We start from the raw sequence: 20,693 nt of genomic DNA on the forward strand, positions 1-20,693 counted from the left end.
TTCAGTTGAGCATTTTGCCTTAAGACAAATATTTTATAATAACCATTTTTATTTTATATAATGTAATTATATTTCTCTGTTTTCCCTTATACACTGAAGTAGAAGAGTATTCCTAAAAAAATAAATTTGCATTTAAAATTTACATTAAAAAGGTTTTTTCTTATGTTCATATCACAAATTGCAAACAATATTAAAGAAATCACAGGACAGTCTATATCATGGGATCCTGACCTCTTTAGATAAAATGAGAAAGGTGAAAGGTGATTGGGCTTTAGAAATTTTCGCTATTATCTGTTAAAATGTGTAAAATATAAATACAAGTAATTTTAAAAAAATTTTATTTTAACACCTAATACAATTCCAATTTTAAGGATTACTTGCACAAAAAAATAAACACATTTGGTATAAAAATTTATCACTTTAACACCCTTTTCCCTCAAGCCCCCCCACCCCACCCTCATGAACCGCATCCTATTTTGATGCAGAAACATATAAAGACTAATGGCACAAATTAGTTTTTACTCTACAGGAGTTTCTGTTTATGTACCCAAGTACTCTAGAGGATACCAGCCCACTTTATACACGAACCATTTTCTTCAGCCTGCTGAATTTAGTTTCACAAAGAAACAAAGCTATAAAGGCATTTAAAAACCATTATCTTAAATTCTTTTTAGAAGCACGGACTTTTTTTTTTGCAACCAGTTATATACATAGTGTTACATAACAGCTCTGGAGTACAGTACATGCAGCAGAATATACCTGTCGGATATAAAATACTTTTCTTAAAATCTTCATCGTTGGAATTCTTTGAAGATTAAATAATAGAATGCCCATTACTTCGAGAAAATGGCTGGAGAGTACAAATGTCTGCATATGTTGGCCACTGAAATAATCCAAGGCTAACTGGAATAGTATTTGTAGCACACTGGGAGTGCATAAATAATTTACTTACATTATTAAAACACAACTAATAAAATTAATAGTTCAAGATCTTATAGGACTGCCTATATTAATCCTTTAAGTGGTTGCCAGGAAATGTGGTTTGATGTTTAAGTCCCATATAAAATGCTTTGCATGAAGTTTTTCCCAAGCTTATTTATGTCTACTGCCTCTTCTCTTCATTGCAGCAGTACACTGTGGACAGTACCATTTTCCTTTTGGTGCTTCCGTCAATCCAACGCATCCATAATGGAACCACTCTATAGGGCACTAGAAAACAAAATGGCAACAAAAGTCTTTATTACCACTAAAAAAAAAAAAACAACAACCCCTAAAACCAACAACTGACAGACTATTTCAATTTAATTATCATTGTAATCATATTATAAAGTTTTCAGAGCTAAGGGGTGGATGTGTGTGTATATTTAAACATATATAAAAGTTAAAATGCACACTGTGTTTTATAAATGAGAAAAAAAAGAATCTGACTTCTGGTGATAAACTTATTTTATTCATAACTGGGACAACTATAATTATCAATTCACTCAATTTCATTAAGTTGAAAAGTTGATATATGACCCCTCAAAACCAAAGAGAAGTTAAGAGATACCTTGTAAATAAGATTAATATATTTTAAATGTTTTTAAAAATTTTGCCTTACTCTACCTCTCTCCAAAAGTGTGGAAGCATGTTAGAGATAAAAATATTTATCTCCTCTGTGTATTTACAGTATTCACAGAGGTCAGCTCTAATACACAGAAGAAAACATAGGTCCTTTGCAGTTATACTGCTGCATATCAGTATAAAAAAAACATTTCTAAGAAAAGAAATGGGGCACAGATGGAGCAGGAAAGAAGCTGGTGAGTATGTTACATGAACAAAGGTGGTGCTAATTACCTTTACCAACTGTTCAAGTAAAAGTTTTTTCTGCGCCCTTTTAAAAAATAATGCAATAAAACATTTGGCAGAACCCACTTATGGCTAGGTAAGTGATTCTGGGAAGGAGAAGAGGAGATGTTGCTAGTGCCCTCCCAGCCTACTCCTTACTCCTTCTAAAACATAAAAGGGACGATAAGATATAATAAAATGTAAAAGTTAAATCATCATTTTCCCCTTAACTTCAAGCTGTCTTCTAAATTTCAAATTTGATTTCATTGCTAGAATATCTGTATGACCACTTAATTCTTCCTCCTTACCACTTTTATAAAATTCAATAGTCTGGCTATAGCCGAATAATAATAATAAAAGACAAGAAGAATGATATGAATATAGATATAGAACAAAAATGCCAGGACAATAAATACTGTTTTCTCAGCATTTAATGAAACCAAATCCAAAATAGGCTTCCTTTTTATGGAAAAGACTCCCCAAAATCTTTAAAAATAAATCAACAAATAACTTCTATGTCTCTACTCCCTGAAAGTTTTTAAGTTCCACAAGGTCAGTGTGGTATCTATCTTTTTATCCCAGATGCCTTACATAATTTAGAAAACAAACATTGGTGTTCATCATTTGTAAGACAGTATGTGTCATTGTCTTCAATTCAATTAATGGAAAAGGAATGTAATTCAAAGATACCCATAATTTCCTCAAACACTCTCTAAAGCATTCCTTTTCAAGGTTCTATGTCTGTCGCAATAAATATATCCTAGGTACTGTTAAATACATTTTTCTTTTGGGACAAAGAGGTGTCCAAATTTTCATCTATGAAAACTGTTGAAAGGAATATGTCAGAAGTTATAAAACCATTAATATTGGGTAAATTTAAGGACATTATTTACTTTTGGAATGTTCCAATGTTACAAAAGCATCCATCAACAACCATAATAAACTTATATAGGTACAGCATTCCCCACTCCCCTTTCTCATATGCAAAAAATCACTTTGCTTTTATTGGGTATATACTTTGTAAATACCTATAAATGTGCATGTGTTCTTTCCCAAAAGGAAGTATTGTGAGGCAAGGGACCATTTCTCTTTTGTTTTTATATTCTCAGTGCCTAGTACCATGTCTATTAGTAGGCAATTAATTAATGCTTAATGATTGATTTCAATTTCCTCAACCCCAAATTAACAACAAACAAAACCTTTGTAAACTATGTAAAAATTATGTAAACACAGTTTTGAGATTATATCACAGAACTAAAGGACAAACTTCAAATACCAAAAAGCCTATGTTTTCTATCATTTCAATATATGTAATTTTGATACTTACATCTTGGTTATCACATCCTACCATTTCACCATAAGATACCTAATTAAAAAAAAATAATGAAAAGTGAATATCTAACAAATACCTAACAAAAATACTCTGAATGTTCAAAATATACTTAATCATTGTGATCCTAACTTACATACTTCTTATATAGTATCTTACAAATAACTCTATAGGATTCTTACATATAAATGGCCACCCTGCTTGGGTGACCTACCCCACTGCCATAGCTTGGGATTTTCTTCTTGCCATCTTCCTTTTAGCCTACTGCTCCCTGAAACTACTCATTTCACCCTGTGCTTTGCATTTTACCTTACTTCAGGGTCAGTTGAGGATTAGGAGGCAAGAATGGCATTAGTAAAGGAAAAGGATGGTAAGTCTCTGGAAGAGCCTTTTCATCACCTTCCCACTTCTACTAAAAACCCTCCCCCACCCCATCTCCTAACCCTCACTCATCTTTGGAGGTCCTTCAACTCTCCAGCTCTGGCCTAGTAATGTTGTTGTTCTTAAATGTATGTGGATTTTAATCCTTAGGGTGCATTAATACCTCAGGGGGAGGGGAGAGAAAAGAAGAGCAGATAGAGAACTAAACAAAGGAGAAACTTATAAAATTTTTCCTTGGAGACTACCTCCACACCACTACCAGCATTACAAGGTTGGAAAGGCTCTGAAGACAGTCTATCTATCCATTGTCTGAAGATCAACTTAGCTAAGTACAGGTCATCACAAAATGGGTGTTCAGCAGGTGATGAATTCTTTTGGCCAAGATGACCTAGAATACAAAAAGCCCTAATCTCCATATGCAGTGGTCATGGCAATGCAGCAGAAAAAGCAAGGATCAACTGCTAAGAATGAGTTTGTAGATCATCTACAAACACTAGTATAACTGTTGGTATGCAATGTAAGATTTTTGTCCAATAACTAACAAGTTAATACATCACTGGAATTAATTCATGCAGACAGTCTTACTATAAACAAAATGAGAAGAAATAAAGAATTTATAATTTATTAGAAGATTGGTCCAGAGGTTGTCCTTGGATAGGTGAATATAGGAGTTAGTAGAGATGGCTTTATTGTATACTCACAAGAAAAAAAACATTTTATGGCACATTTGGTCATCTTGTCTTGAGTTACTCATGATGAGCAGAAGTAAACTGATCACCATGAAGATAATTCCAGTTTATAAAGCAACGTTTATTATAGAAGATGAAGTAGTAGAGAAACTTATGAAGAATTGAACAAAATCATTTAGCAAAGGCAACACATGCCCAGCTACTCTATGACTTCAATGCAGTATGCATAAGTAAGATAGTAAAAAAAATTTTGAAAATAAAGTTTGGAATTAAGAAATGAAAAAGAACAAAGGCTAGGAGACTATGCAGAAGCTTCACACTGGCACATCACAAATGGTTTCTTTAAGAAGGGAAATGGAAGGTGCTACAACATCAGACAGTCTCACCAGAAAAAAAAAAAAAGCAACTATTATCTTGACTAGAAAATGCTTAATTACTGATATGGAAGCCATTCTGAATCCACTGCCTTGTGTACTGAAAAATTAACCATTGGTTAGAACAATGGTTAGAACAAAGATCAACAAAAGTTCCCAATTAAATAAAAGGATCAGAATGAAAAAAAATTGAATATAATTACAAAATCTTTAATTTGACCTATTTAAACAAGCTATTAGTCTACAAAAAAGGGGGTTGGGGGTGGGAAACGGACAAAGATAAAGATACCAACTTTGGTAATTACTGTTTCTAAGAGAGATTTGAACAATGTAAAAGTTGGCACAAGAAGAAGCCCAGAAACTGCCTCAGAGGCTAAACTTGAAGGGAAAATTAGCCTGTAAAAAGCTTAGCATGAGACCAAGTTAAATCAGATTATAGTGAGTATTCAAAGATGAAACTAGAAGGACGATAAATAGATGTAAAGTGGAATATCTATCAGCATTTCTAAAATGATCTACTTCCTTGGCAAATGGAACCATCAAAACTGGACTCTGGTTACCTCAGTACGTTATATGAGCAAGTGAAAATAATACTTGGGGAGATGAAGTCAGGAAGGACAGTTAGACCTGAATAAATACATAAGAAAGCCAATCTTCAAGTAACACAATTTTAATGGAACTCAGAAATCGATTTTCAAGATCCCAAAGACAGTAATACTATAAAGTAATAGGAAAGGCCATAGATAGAGTTATTACCAAAAAGAAGACACAAAGAAGATATTAACTACTAATCCACATATCTGCCTTCCTATTTCTATAAAACTATTTTGAGGATGATCTATTAATACAACGAGTGTCCTTGATGAAAATATGAGAATTGATCAGGAAGGCTTTCACAGATAATTCTTTATAACAAACTATAGCTTCAGTCACAAAACTGACTGAGCAATTTAGATTTTAAAAGATCCCACTGTTTATTAATCACCCAAAATAAATAAATATATTTAACTTGGCAGGGTTAAAGTTTCAAAGATTCTCCTCCAATTAGGTATCTCCTATATATGACTTAATATTGTCCAAAATTCTATAATAAATGCAACCAATCAGGTAAACTGTTCAATCACCAAGAACGAATGAAACAGACAATATGTCTGTGAAAAGATGTTCACACTGCTTGTCAAGAATGGTTCCTACAAAGTCCTAATAAAAGAGGAATTCTAGATATATGGTAAGGCACTGTGGATGCTCCTGTTTGTTGATGACCTTGCACTGATTTTCACTACACACCACAACAACAGGCCTCTTATGAAATCTATGATTAAGAAAAAAAAAAGACCAGCTTAGCAATCCATGCAGGAAAAAAAATAAGTGGATGGAGAATACATATTGCCCAGATACTGACACATAATTAGAGAAGCAGCCCATTAACTTAGTCTATCAGTGTGTACATGTTAGGCAGGCAGAGACTCCAGTCTGACAATGAGCTGTGTAAAAAATGAATAAGATCAGATAAGGCTATACTGAATTTGAGAAAATGTAGCACTTTTAATCATTCCAAGTTGCTCAGTGCTGAAAAAAGCCCACTCTAAATTCTACCAACTCATATTTTAAATATCAATATTATTCTAGTGATGCTATATGGTTGCAAATCATAGAAAACCATGATCTTAAAATTACAACAGCATTTGACCTGAAAGGCAACAGAAAATGCATTTGGCCTAAGTAGGTATTGCTATTTCTTACATACTAGAAAGGATATAAACAATTATCAAGGACATTTAAGACCAGAAACTGCGATGGGTTGATTATATAGTAACAATTAGGAATAACAGATGGGCAGTTCAAGTCCTACAGTAGTAAGCAAAAAATATTTTAAAAAGCAGAAGGGAGCCAATAAAAGAAAAAATGACAACTCTAACTAAACTAACCTACTTATTCAATGCAATCCCAATTAAATTGCCAAGAAACTATTTTATTGAACTAGAAAAAATGATAATAAAAATATTCATTTGGAAGAAGAAAAGGTCAAGAATATCAAAGGAATTAATGAAAAAAAAAGGAAGGAAGTCTGGCAGTACCAGACCTTAAACTATATTATAAGGTGGTAACTATCAAAACTCTGGTACTGGCTAAGAAACAGAAAGGTAGGGCAGCTAGGTGGTGCAGTGAGTAGAGCACCAGCCCTGGAGACAGCAGGACCTGAGTTCAAATCCAGCCTCAGACACTGGACACATGTACTACCTGTGTGACCTCAGGCAAGTTACTTAACCCCCCCCCCCACTCCCCCCCAAAAGAAAGAAACAGAAAGGTGGATCAGTGGAGCAGAGTAGACATACATTACACAGTGGTAAATTATTATAGTAATCCAGTGTTTTACTAAAGTAAAGATTTAAGCTTTTGGGATAAGAATGCACTATTTGGTAAAAATTGTTGGGAAAAATGGAAAGCAATCAGGTAGAAACTGGGTATAGATCAATATGTTACATTATTTACTAAGATAAGGTCAAAATGGATATAACACCTAGATATAAAGAGAGCTATCATGAGAAAACTAGAAAAACATTATTGATTAATCAAGAAATGCAAATGAAAACAACTTTGAGACATCATCTCACACCTATCAGTTTGGCTAAAATGATAGAAGGCAAAAATGACAAATGTTGAGGGGGATGTGAAAAAATTGGAACTTTGAAGTGATTCAACCATTTTGGAGAGCAATCTGGAATTATGCTCAAAGAGTTATTACACTGCCTATACCCTTTGACCCAGCAATACCATTATGAGGTCTGTTTCTCAAGGGGATAGGGAAAAAGGAAAAGAATTTATATGTTCTAAAATACTTATAGCAACTCTCTTTGTGGTGGCAAAGAACTGGAAATTGATGGGACGCCCATCAACTAGCGAATGGCTAAGCAAGTTGCGGTATATGACTGTAATGGAATAGTACTCAGTAAGAAATGAGCAAGTTGATTTTAGGAAAACATGGAAAGACTAGTATGAAATAACGAAAAAGGAAATGAGCAGAACCGAGAGAACATTGTATACGGTAACGGCAATATTGTTCGAAGAATAATTGTGAACCACCAAGTTATTCTCAGTACCATAAATACCCCAATCAACTACAAAGGACCTGTGAAGGCTATCCACCTCCAGGGAAAGAACTGATAAAAACAAGTATGTATAGTATGGTTTTACATATATTTATAAGTCTGCATCACATGGTGGCCTTCTGTAATGAGAGGTGGGGAAGGAGGGAGGGAGATGATTCAGAACTTAAAACTCAACAAAAACAAACAAATAAAAACCAGAAGGCTTCCAATATTTCAGCTAGATCTCTTACAATGATTTATGTGAAAATACAGACCAGAACTGCACTGAGTTGAGGTGTGGATAGATTTTGACCTGAACTGGTATCGGAAACTACACATTAATAAGATCAAAGATTCATTAAAGTATCAAAGTGCAAGGTTACTAATAGTAGTATGAATCCTTAGAAAAATCCCCAAAGTGTGTGTGTGGTGGGGGGAGGGGTGTCTGTCTGTCTAGCACAGAAGAGTAGAAGAAAAGCAATCAAATTTTGTTTTATTCTGTAATGGGTCAGAGGGGAAGAGTACTGGTTGAAAAAAACAGGTGGTGACAATGGAAAGGAAAGCAGGTCTTTCGAAGAAAAGAAATGAGATAAAGGAGTCAGGCCAAGGTGACCTCTGTTTTTTACTTTAGCCTTTGCTTCAGACCACAAAGCCACCACTTTGTGCATGGAACTGGGAAAGCAACTGCTCCCACTGTGGGAATGGATGTTACAGATTCCTGGTTTCCTCAGTAAGCAATCTGAATACATTTCTCATAGAAACATTTTTATGAAGATTCATTTCTGTAGTCCTGGTAGTTGAGATCTACAGTTTAGTTATGTTATATGCTAAAAAGAATTTAGGTACGCAGGAAGGGGAACTGGAAGACACTAGAAACCTGGATACCTTTTATGATATCGCTTCTATGGGTAGGTGGTCCATAGTTCAAAATGATTATGAACTTTTAAGAACTTCCATAACTGCTTATAATTATGAAATATTAAAAATGAAACCCTAAAATCTTTTTGCAAAATAATCTCTACATTTTATTAAAAAAGCAAAATAACATAGGGCCTTGGTTCCCAAATCCATATGTATAGAATAAGTAAAAACAGAATTTTAGCAAGCTGACAAAAACTGTAATAAGTGAAGCAGACATCACTGCATGCATTTACAATGCATAAAATAGGAGATTATTAAGGTTTATTACTTTTGGGGGGGGCAAGTATAATTTAATTCTTATATTTGCCCCTAAAGTTTCAGGCTAAGTAACTGAATATTCAGCAGAGGAGCTTCTGGTTGTGGCATTTCTGCACTTTCATAGGCTAGTTTATTATCCCTAACAAAATAAGGAATAAACAGACATTAAAATAAAAAGCATGTACCCAATTAAGTACATTCACTTCTGGAATTTTTCCAGCTCATCAAAGGGTCAATATGAATCATATTTTCTAAAAAAAAGATTTCCTTGCCTCAAATGACCAACTCATTCATTTTAGTGTGTAATTTCATGCCTTCTGCCTACATAGCTATTCTGTGTACTAAACCTGCAATATATATTATGTTAAAATCCAGAATCGATTGCATCATCCAGAGTCTTTCAGGGAAATGATTGAAAGAATATACTAATGGAAGAAATTAAGCGAGAAGGGGAAGGTAGATTCTTTTAAAAATGAAATAGTTTTCTAAGTTGGTTTTGTTTTTCACTTCATCTGCATTAAGAGTACAATGGATATTTACCTGATTACAAATACAGTAACGTGGTTCATTTGGGTCATAAGTCCAATCAACCTGGTTGTTTGAATCAGACTCTGGTATTGCTGTTGTTTGTTGAGAGAGTTCTTGTGCTAATGCTGATGATGAAGAACATGATGACAAAGAGGAAGAAGAGGAGGAAGACGATGACTGCTGGCTTGAAGACTTGTTGTTGTTTCTGAAAAACAGCAACAATTTTACTTGGTAGATAATCCAAGGAAAGTCAACTAAAGAATTTCTATATAGGTGCCTGAAAGGAAACAATTCGATTATATTACTTGGTGTTTACTTTTAATATGTAATTTAAAAAAAAATATTTCAAATATAAGAATGAAAATTTTGTGTAATGGGGAAAAAAAAAGATGTGACAAAGACTCCTAAAAAGTTGTTTATCATTACTGAATTGCTTTTTATGGCTGCTGAGTTATTAGTGACCTAGCCTCTTACTTTACTGAGGCTATCTGACACAAATTCCCTCAGTTCTCCTCTTCCATTCTTTAAAAACTTAACATCATCATCATCATCATTTAACTCTTCTTCCTTTAGTTACACATATCCCTCCTACTCACTAAAACTAACCTCTTGGCTTGCACCCTTGATTTGATCCCACTTCCTCCTGCCTTCTTTAGGACCTTACTCTGATAGTTATCCCCTTCACCTCAACCTAAAAAAAGATGTCCCTTGATGTCGTAGCTACAATCCCACCTCTCATCCCCCAGCTTCCCGAAGAAATGGAATAAATCTAATGCTTCCAATTTCCCCACATCCTCCCTTAAACCCAGCAAGGCTACCAATGAGCTCCTAATCAACAAACCCAACGGCTTTTTTCCCTGGTCATTATCCTCTATGACCTCTCTGTAGCTTTTGACATTGCTAACCACCCTCTCTTACCAGATACTTTCTCCTTTTAGCTACGCTGTCCTGGTTCTTCTACCTGTGATTGTTTCTTCAGTGTACTTCAGCCACACCTCCTTTTTTTATTCCCAACTCCCTCAATGTGGATGAATGTTCCCCAAAGGTCTATTTTAGGTCTTTTCCCCTTCTTTCTATGTTCTCTTTCTTGACAGTGTCATTCATTTCTATGGCTTCCATTATAAATTATGCAGATGACTTCTAAATATTTGTCTCCAATGTTGACTTCTCTGAGCTCTAGACCCATATCCATCCGATGGCCTTCATGCCATCTCCACTGGGATGTCCAAAGTACATCCCATCCCTAAATGTCATCACTTTTGTAGGACTAGGAATAAAAGTTAAACAACAATCCTAACTTGACTTACTCTACTCATTCTTCCTGCCTAGTACTTCTGCAGTCTATACCACTATTTAAAGATGTAGAAGAAGAGGCTGTATGGTTCCCAGAGAGGATGCTTTTGGGGGATTTGTTTTAAAACAAATAAGGCTAGGTAAGACAAAAAAAAAAAAAAAACAAGCTTACTTGCTTTTTCGACCACTCCGTGAGTCTGTTGCTGCTGAACTTATGGTCTGAGTTAATGTAGATGCCAATGCTGATGAAGAATAGCCAGTTGATTCCCGGGCTAATGAAAATTCTCTTCCTAGCTGGAAGTCATTATTCTTAAAAGCTTCATAGCTAGCCTTTAAACTTGATGTTCTTCTACCTTCTTTCATCTAAAAAAGATATTTGACAGTATTAGAATATACATAATCATTATAATATTACTTCCCTTGTATTGGCTAACTTTAACCTTACTATGGTTAAAACTACTGCATCTGAATATTAAAAGTAGGCATTATTCAGTCATGAAAATATGTACTTATCTTCTTACCAGAAGCACTAAAAAAAGTCTGTAAATTCTAAGCTGGGCAGATGGACAATGTGCCAACATGTGTAATGGGATGAACAATCTCAAAAACCACAGGAAAAATTCCAAGAGTACAAAAAGGGTACAAAAGCCAAAGTGCAATTCTAGCAGATTTGCCTTTCATCACCTTACAATCTCCAAACCTTTAATGGTTTACACTACAAGTTTAACTTGTTAATTTTGCCCAAGAAAATTAGACATAAAACCATTTTAAATGAACTAATATAGAGCTGATATAATTTATTTCAAAGAATTCTACTTTTTCTTTGTTTTATCATATTTGTTAGGGTTATACACAGACTGGCAAAACAAAACTATCTGCCTGTCTAACTATCCTTTACCTGGGCTGTGGCTTGAACTGCTTGGGCTGCTGCCATGGTAATTGCCCCGGCTCCAGTTCCTGAAGATAGTGAGCCGATGTTATAGGATGCCAGCGGTTGAGAAGAATTCACATTGTAAGCATTGTTAGAAGAGGTTGAAGAATTATTGTTTCGGCATCCTGGGTGAAATTAAAACACAAGCAGAATTGGAGAAAGTATAATTTCTGTGAGATAAAAAACATTCCTTCCCCATTTAGACAGTAATCAATAAATTCAAAGACAATACTGCTTAATTAAAAGAAAGTCACCATAAATTGGCTTGACTAAACAAAGTGTCATGGAATTCCAAGGAGAATGAAATTTTCTGGTTTCTTTCTCAAATAATAATAACATGTAAAACATATGGCAATTTTTTTAAGCAAGGTGCAAACTGCCTAAAATCCTATTTTTTAAAAATTTAGCCTTAAAATAACTTTAAAGAAATTTCATAAATTACATTCAAGAAATTAAAATTACCTGGTGTATTTTCTTTAGAGGCATCTGATGTAAGAGTAGATAGAAGAGCTTCAGATTTAAACTTCTTTTCGGGAATGTGATCTGTTGTAGTATGGTGAGAAGTTGGATTATACTTCCTTTCTGAATAAGAATGAAGAATTACTTGGTTTTCAAATTTTGGAAAACTATGGTTGGGGAAAGTAAGAGTAGTTCTTTTCAAACAGAACTTTGGTTAAAGTATTTCAGTTTAGTTATAAATCTTGGGTCTTATAATAATTTTGTGTGGAAAAAGGGGGAAACAACATGTATTATGGGTCAGTAGGAGTGCCAAGGCCTAGAGTCAGGAAGACCTGAATTCAAATGATACGCACTGTGTGACCTTAGGTAAGTCACTTAAACCTCCATTTTACTTCAGTTTCTTCATCTGTAAAATGGGAATAATAATTGCACCTACCTCCCACGGTTGTTGTGAGGATCAAATGTGATAATAATTATAAAGTGCTTAGCCCAGGCACATAGTAATCATTATATGAATGTTAGCTATTATGATTACAAAGAGATATAGGTTGATACAGGATGATCTGAAGAGGGTAAGGTACTAAGACCTCAGTGGGTGAAGTTCAGGAAAGGTTTTACATAGAAAGTAGCCTTTGAATTGAGGATCAAAAGGAATTTTTCTTAATTCAGCCACTGCCATAGATCACACCCTCAAGCCCCTCTCAAATTTTTACAACATTTTCTTAACTGGTCTCCCCGCCTCAGGTCTCTCCCTACTCCAATCCATCCTCCAATGGAGATAGTTACCAAATGATTTTCCTAAAAACATAAGTCTGACACATCTTTCTGGTACTCATAAAACTCCAGTGGTTCCCAATTACCTGGAGGAAGCGAATATAAGTCCCTCTGCTTGGCATTTCACAACGTGGCCCCAAACTACCTTTCCAGTCTTATTTCACATGACTTCCCTTCGCTAACACTACAGTCTAGCTAAACTAGTTACTGTTCTTCCTATATAGCACTGCATCTCTTGTCAATGTGCTTTAACTTGTGCATGGAATGCATTTAAAATATCTTCGTTTCCTTCAAGGATCAGATAGATAAGTGTCACTTTCTAAATGAAACCATTCTGATGTCCCACCATCCCCCAAACTGTGGTTTCCCAAAACTCTTCTTCTTCTATTTTGATATTTGTTTTCATTTACTCATGTTTTCACGTTATTCCTCCCTGCCAACTACCACTGTATTGTAAGGCCCACAAAGGAAGACAGTTACTCCTCTTCATATCCCCAATGCCTAACATGAAAATGCTTGCTGAATGAGTGAAGTGACCATGAAATACAGAGCACCTCATTTTCCTGACAAACAAGAAATAGCAAGGAAAACAGTAATGTTTCTTTGTTCACTGAAAGCTTACTTTTTGATCTTATTTTTTCTACTGCCATAGGTAGGAAAATGGACTGGTCCTGTGATTTCATTAGTGTAGGCAACTGAGGTGACTTCCTCTACAAAAGCAAGTCATCCATCACCTTTTCTGCAGCTTCTAGTCTCACCGTTTTGCACAGGACCCTGAGAAGTAAAGCGACCTGCCCAGGATTACACAGCAAGGACAGGGACAAGTTGGGACTTGAGCTTGAGTCTTTCCCTGCCTTTGAGGCTGAATCTTCAGGCCCTGCGTCCTGCTGCCTCTCACACCTGAAGGGTTTCAAATGACTCAAGAACTGTCCTGAGAGGGTCATTTGGTGTGCCACTCCTTCACATGTAAGATGAGAGGCTTTCTGCTGTACAATGTTACCCAGAATTTAGAGAGTGGTGCTATAATTTTTTTTTTCCTGACAAACTGCTCCTAAGGAAAGAAATACAAGATGCCTGCACCTTATTCTCTTTGCAGTCACCCACCTCTTCCCTTTGAGCACTCACTCCAAAGTTGCCGAACTTTGTTTAAAAAAAAATTAGTATTTAAGAGGAGGAGGAAGAATAGAGGAAGAAGAAAAAGCCATGCTAATCTTTTATCCCAGTAATGGCTCACAGCAATAGTTTGACAGGTGAGGTAATGCCCAGGGCAAAAGGAAGGCTGACAATGAAAGCAAAGGGGTAACAGGCAAGATGATTAGTTTCTTAAGACAGTGTGCATAGCTTCTCATGGAAAGTTTTCTAAACTTGTGGTATCTATGTATTAGAATGAGTTTCAATTTTCATGTTATATAATTAAGCTATATTAAAATTTCAAACACAGTGAAATAAATAAATCCCCCAAACTTACTCTCCACTGGTGTATGTGAATGAGCGTGATGGTTATTTACTGGTTGTGATGGAGTATCTAATTCCAATGACCCTGAAAAAGAGATATAGAGATAGAACAGTAAGTTACCATAGAAGTTGACAATTTAGCTAGTAACTATACAGATTAAGTCCCGCCCTTTCCCATTCACCTATACTGGCAAACTCTAATCCGCATATCTAGATATTTAGTTTAAGCTTATCCAATTGAAAGTCATCACTATCTACACTATTACTGGTTTCCCAGATTTTCCTTGAGCCATCCTCAGTTCTGAATAAATTACAAAGGTACATGATGAGGAACACAGCAGTCAAACACCATAAAAAAGATCAGACTCAACACAACCAGATAACAATGTAATTGAGAAATGTGTAAAAAAAAAAACCCAAAACAATATAACACAGTTAATGGTATTCTGTGGTTTTTAAGACATTTCTATCTAAGTCTGACATCACTGGTCTCCTGAAAGAACTCTGGATTTGGTATCATTAGACCTGGCTACAGATTCCACCTGGAATATTTAACTGCCCCTGTAAGTGTGGGGAAATCAGTGAACCCCTCTGGACCCCAGCTTACTCCTTGATCAGATGATAAGGAAAAACTAAAAACTGTTTTAAGTTTGATTAAGTGTAACTGAGGTTAGACCAGATAATTTCTAACATCACTTTTAGCTCTAAATCTTATGACTTTCCTTAGGCAAAAAAAAATATGTACAGATTCCTGGATAATCTGAAAAAAAAATGGTTGCTGTATAAGTGACCTGATGAACTTTTTAAACTCATTTGTCCCCTACAGCCCTACTCCATTGTCTCATCCTGGAGGTGACCCTAGAACATTGGAGCGTGCCAATGGAACATAAAGTTCTGGCAGGTTCTATCATACTGGAAAGACTGAGGCCAAATTATGAGAGGCTCACTACCAGGTTGGCTACAGAGTGATGGATTTTTTTCTGAAAGAATGTCTACTAGGTTATAGATGGATGAAACCTATATTGGAGAAGGGTGGTATTACACTAGCAAAACAGAGTTTCTTATGTAACCAAACTCTGAACTATAACTCATTAATGTTGGTGGACAAAAAAAAATCTCAACCAAATGCTACTTGACTATAAGAGCTTTTAAGGCAAAAACTTATGGTTCAAGGAAATATAAGGAAGCCTGGCCTAAGAAAAAAAGCAAGGGGCCTCTGGAGTCTGAGGAACTGGGTTCAAATCCTCCTTCATTTTTAAAATGAGGTTATGCTAGAGCTTTAAACTCTAATTCTAGGATCTCATGGCTATTATTACTATATGAAAGAGAATTCATTGTTCAGCAAAATAAGATGTGGTATTCGCCTCTTTCACAAGGAGATAAAGTTACGTTATTTTCTCTTTGAAAAGCAAAGCAGAAGAGCCACAATGAAAAATACTGTATTGGCCCAAATGTGTGCTACACTGATCTCCAATCTGGCTTGTACAAAATCTGAAAGAAGCATGTAACATCATCTCAATGAAAGCGCAAGTGATAAAATGAAGAAAGCAATTTTGACAAAAATGAATAAAAAGTCTTTATCTCAACTGAAAATAATGCAATAACTATTCTGGCATTAAGTATATTTTGACATGGTAAGTTTTTTTTACATCATTGTTTTTCAGTGTTTTGGGATCAGAACTAGCTCTGTGATTTTCCAGCTGTGAGGCTGGGAATTCTAACAATGCATCCATATTCTTCCTTCCACTTGTAATCTTAGAGTAGGGGTTCTGAGACTCTAGGATGTCTTGGAATCTGAGGTCCAGGAATTTGTGTATTTTAAAACATATTTTGATAACTATTTTAACATAATTGCTTTTCTTTGTAATCCCATATATTTTATCCTATGCATTTAAAAAATATTACTCTCAAGATCCAAAGATTTCACTAGCCATTCAAAGGGGTTCACAACACAATACAGATGAAAGGCTCCTCAATGCTTTAACACTGAGAGGTTAAATAACTTGTCCAGGGTCATAAAGCAGGTATTTGTCAGGAGTGGAACTTAAAAGCCTCCATTCCTGGTTCCAAGGCTAACCCTAACCCACACCACTTTTCCTTTTAGGGTATTTTTCTTTTAAAAAAAATCTTATTTTAGAAGGGCTGCCTATATTGGGAGTAGCCTATATTTGGACCAATGGAACAATTTAAAAAACAAATTCTGTCAATGTTTACCTATTTTCCTAAGTTAGAAGATTAAATTTTTGCATAGAAAGAAAGCATTAGGGAATTAGACCTTAATGATTTGGAAAGAGGAAACAGCATCATTTTTGCATGTAGAACTATAGAGACTATTTTATCCTTTACAAGATGTTCAATTGCCTTATAATCGATGGTAGTTTTAAAAGGATTTTCTGTGCTTGCCTTTGGTTTCTTCAGATGAAACTGGAATAAAGGGCAAGACAGATAAAGTTGTTTGTAAAGCTTAATTCACTTTGGTGTCACACTACTTTTTTCTCAGAAAGTTAGCTTTATTAACCTTATTAGCCCATATACATGGAATTGGAATACTCACAACTTTACAAACTGTAAGTTATTTACAGCTGTCATTAGAATTTTTTAAAAAGTGTCAAAGATACTGCAAACAGCTAGGGAGGTATAAGTCTCTCTCAAAACTGAATGCTAACTATAAATCAAATAATTGATCCAAGTCAATTTTATAAATGCAAAAATTCACCTCTGTATATGAAAGGTGGTAATACTATTTTCTAACATGTCTCCAGAGGGATACCAAATTCTGATGTAACTCATATTTTGATGACAACCATTTTTTCATTGTTGAAGACATATACACTACACATACATATATTTTTTAATAATGTTGAGATGATCAAGAAAAAGAAAGAAGGTTCAGCCAACTTGAGAAATTTTTGGCAGAAGCCAAATGTAAAATGGGGATGGGGGTACTATTCATCAGTTGTGAAGTGATGTTTGAATTAAGTCAGGCTACAGTTGTTATGCTCCTCCAAGTCTTTGGAGGATCCTGAAGGAAAGGTATCCAAAAGCAAGCTGAGGCCTTTACAGGGAAAAAATAAAAGCAGTTTATCTCTGGCAAGAAAGAGATTAGGACAAAGATGGTTTAGTGGGGGAAAAAATATTGCTCTGGAAAATAATGTGGAATTATGCTACACGAGTTAATAAAGTATTTTTATCCTTTCACTAAGGGATCCCATTAATGGGAATCTACCCCAAATACCATATATACGTATATATGTGTGTGTGTGTGTGTGTGTACACACACACACACACACACACACACACACACACACACACATATATATATATATATACACACACACACACACACACACACACACACACACACACACAACAAAATATCTTAGCAGGACTCTGTCATTCCAAAAACAAACAAACAAAAAAACCAAACAACAAGGATACCCCTTATTGGGGAAGGAATAAACAAATTGTTTATATATATGATAGACTTTCACTGCTTATTATTATACAATAAGCAAAACAAGAGAAGCTCTGTATGAAGTGATAATGAAAAAACAGAACCAAGAAAATAATAGACACAATGACTACAGAAACATAACACAAAAAAAGGCAATGGAACTCTGATGAATTTTAATGATCAATTTCAGGCCCTGAGAAGTAGTGATCGAGAAGACTAAAGATATAGAACACGGAAACAATGTAACTTAGCTTTGCTTAAATGTCTGACTCTGTCACAAGGGGAAGTGATTATGGTATAAAAGCAAAAAGGAATAATACATTTTTTAAAATATTAAAAGAGGTGTTATAGATTCGATTAGCAGCTCCCTTTAGAATGAGGGTTTTTTTTTAACTTGGAATTTACAGACTGATATGAGGTTTGTGGATAGATGTTAAGGGGTCTTGGAAAAAGACCTTCTTGAACTTGGAAAAAAAAAATTTTCACGAATATTGCTTCAATAATTTAAAACCATTCTGAAAAGGGATCCATAGGCTTTGCCAGACTGCCAAAGGAGGCCATGACACAAAGAAAAGGTTAAAAACCCTTGCTATAGAACAAAGTCCCAGTAAACTTCCAAGGACAGAAAATGAACAATTTTTAAAGTATACACAGATACTTTAAAACGTATAGTCAATAAGTCAGTCGGTCAATAAGCATTTATTAAATACCTACTATGTGCCAGGCACTGTGCTAAGTGACAATTTGTGACACAAGTACTTAACCCAAGGGATTAAATTTCTTTTAAACTTTACTTTAACTGGCTGTCTCAACGTTATAAGCAGATGTTGAACATTATGAACATTATCAAAACATGAGAGGCAGCTGTGGGGGGAGTAGACAGAGAGCTGGTCTTGGAGTCAGAAAGACCTGAGTTTAAGTCCTGCTTCTGTCACTTACTGGTTGTGATCTTAACGCTTCTTAATCTCTTAGTGCCCTATACAACTCTCTAAGACTAAACTGCAGAATGGTTAGAGATTTGCATTGGTAGAGGAAGTATCCTCACTGGAAATCCTTATAGAAATGAAATCACAAGGTCAGTCTAAAAATAAAAATAAACAACAACATTATTTTAGCAAAATTATATCATCAATATAAAAGGTACCAGTGAATGAGCTGCAGGCAAAATGCTGGACCTATATTAACCTTAAAAGGATGCCATCATCCATTCACCTTGTAGCTTCCCAAAAGGCTCAGAGGAATTTAAAAACATTTGTGGAACAAATTTTTTAACACCATCACATCTACTTTCCAATATTTAAAACCTTAACATTTACTTACGTCTCTCTAATATTTCTGTAATTCCAGCATTATCAGCTTCTAGCTCCATTTTAAACTTAGCCAGTTCTTGATCCAACTTTCTCAAGTGTCGATCTACCTGTTTGAAAAAAGATCAAAAGTAACCACCAAAATTTGGGACTCAGTTAAAGTGTTAGTTTTGTGGGGTAATGTCTAATTTTTAATTAAACAGAAGTGGTTTTATCACTATCTGTGACATCAGCAAAGTTATATAACTACTCTAAAGCCTCAGTTTCCCCATCTATAAAATGAAGGGATTAGACTAGACCTTAAATATCCCTTCTAGTGCTAAAATTTAATTTTTAAAATCTCTGTTACAATAAAGTGTTAATCAGAACCTCCAATTAAAGAAAATTTTTTTCTTTCTGAACTCTATTTTTAAGACAGAGAGAAAGCAACAACCAAACAAGCTGCTACCATGGACTGTGGGGACTAAACAGAAGAAACCTTGAAGGGTATGCCCTCAGGTTCCTATAGGATTACCCTAAATATGTATATTCACAGTCTGTATGATGATTACTGAGGTTAAGAATGACAACTCAGAGACAATGAACATCCTTACTAAAAGATTTAATTATGGTGTACGTATAGTAGTACAGCTAGTAAGTGGATTAATACAGTTTATAAACTTTTACGAGAGTTGAAACAAAGTATTTTCTGATTAATGATGAGTTAATCAAAACACTCAAAACTACATCCCTTGGGAATTCTAATAAAAGAAAAAAAGTTTAATGTAAAATGCTTCCCTTTTATTTTGATGGTACAAAATAATTATTTTTCTATTATTTACAGATTTATAAATTGGTTGTAGATGCTGCAATAATTCTGAAATCTAACCTAACTGCCATATTTGGGTGAAAACATTTTATTAATTATTGCAGACAAATGAGAACCACTATTTTTGTGGAACTGGGGTTAAGAATATCCACTAATTATTTTAATAGTGCTGGCCTGAAAAGGTAAACTTTATTCAAAGTAGTATCATTCAGTCTAATTTCCATAGAAATAAGTGGAGATTATTTTCTCTGGAGAGCATACAATAGATTGATAAAGAAAAAGTTAAAATAAAGCCTGTCAAGAAAATAATATTTATCTAAGATAACCAGTGAAAGTGAGAATTATGCTTAACCATTTATGCCTAAGGTTAATAAGTGAAGTGTTTTTTGTATTCCAACATGAATAGGATCCAAACTAGATTGTAACATAGGTACTTTTAAAAATCACAGAAAAATAGAAATCAAGTTGCAAAATACAAGGAAAAGAATATCATATTGTTTAGTCTTTGGCTAAATGGGCCTAAAGGAGTGTTAGTCTGTGAAATGTCTATAATTGGGACCCAGCTCCCTTTGTCCTTACCCGAAAACTGCCTGTCTGAAACTGTCAGAAGCTGTAATTAGCATCAGGGTCATCAATGTTGGAATCTCACTCATTCAAAGAGTTTGCAGGTAATTGAGCATCCTTGAATCTAACCTCTATTCTAGGAGAAAAATATGAACCTAAATTTCAGTAAGGCAAAGAAACTCCTCTCCTTACCTCTTGCCAAAAGTGGTCTAAAGGAACTCAGAAAAACACAGAAAATCACTTTAGAAAAA

General features: G+C 34.8%; 1 protein-coding gene across 3 annotated transcripts in view; it reads right to left on the minus strand.

The window, feature by feature from the left end:
- Positions 1–321: 321 nt before the first annotated feature.
- Positions 322–20,693, minus strand: part of ING3 (inhibitor of growth family member 3) — a 52,539-nt gene continuing 32,167 nt past the window's right edge. Inside the window, exons 5-12 of one of the 3 annotated variants that reach the window (XM_036759481.1) lie at positions 19,084–19,180; positions 14,323–14,394; positions 12,084–12,203; positions 11,589–11,746; positions 10,863–11,053; positions 9,410–9,602; positions 3,155–3,193; positions 322–1,209 (exon numbers count right to left, since the gene is read on the minus strand). In XM_036759481.1, the coding sequence (XP_036615376.1) occupies positions 1,093–1,209; positions 3,155–3,193; positions 9,410–9,602; positions 10,863–11,053; positions 11,589–11,746; positions 12,084–12,203; positions 14,323–14,394; positions 19,084–19,180 (987 nt within the window). In that variant the 3' untranslated portion in view covers positions 322–1,092. The remainder of the gene's footprint in view (positions 1,210–3,154; positions 3,194–9,409; positions 9,603–10,862; positions 11,054–11,588; positions 11,747–12,083; positions 12,204–14,322; positions 14,395–19,083; positions 19,181–20,693) is intronic. The other 2 variants (XM_036759482.1, XM_036759483.1) reach the window with 2 other exon arrangements.

The sequence above is a fragment of the Trichosurus vulpecula genome, chromosome 5 (genome assembly GCF_011100635.1).
Source record: "Trichosurus vulpecula isolate mTriVul1 chromosome 5, mTriVul1.pri, whole genome shotgun sequence".
Lineage (NCBI taxonomy): Eukaryota > Metazoa > Chordata > Mammalia > Diprotodontia > Phalangeridae > Trichosurus > Trichosurus vulpecula.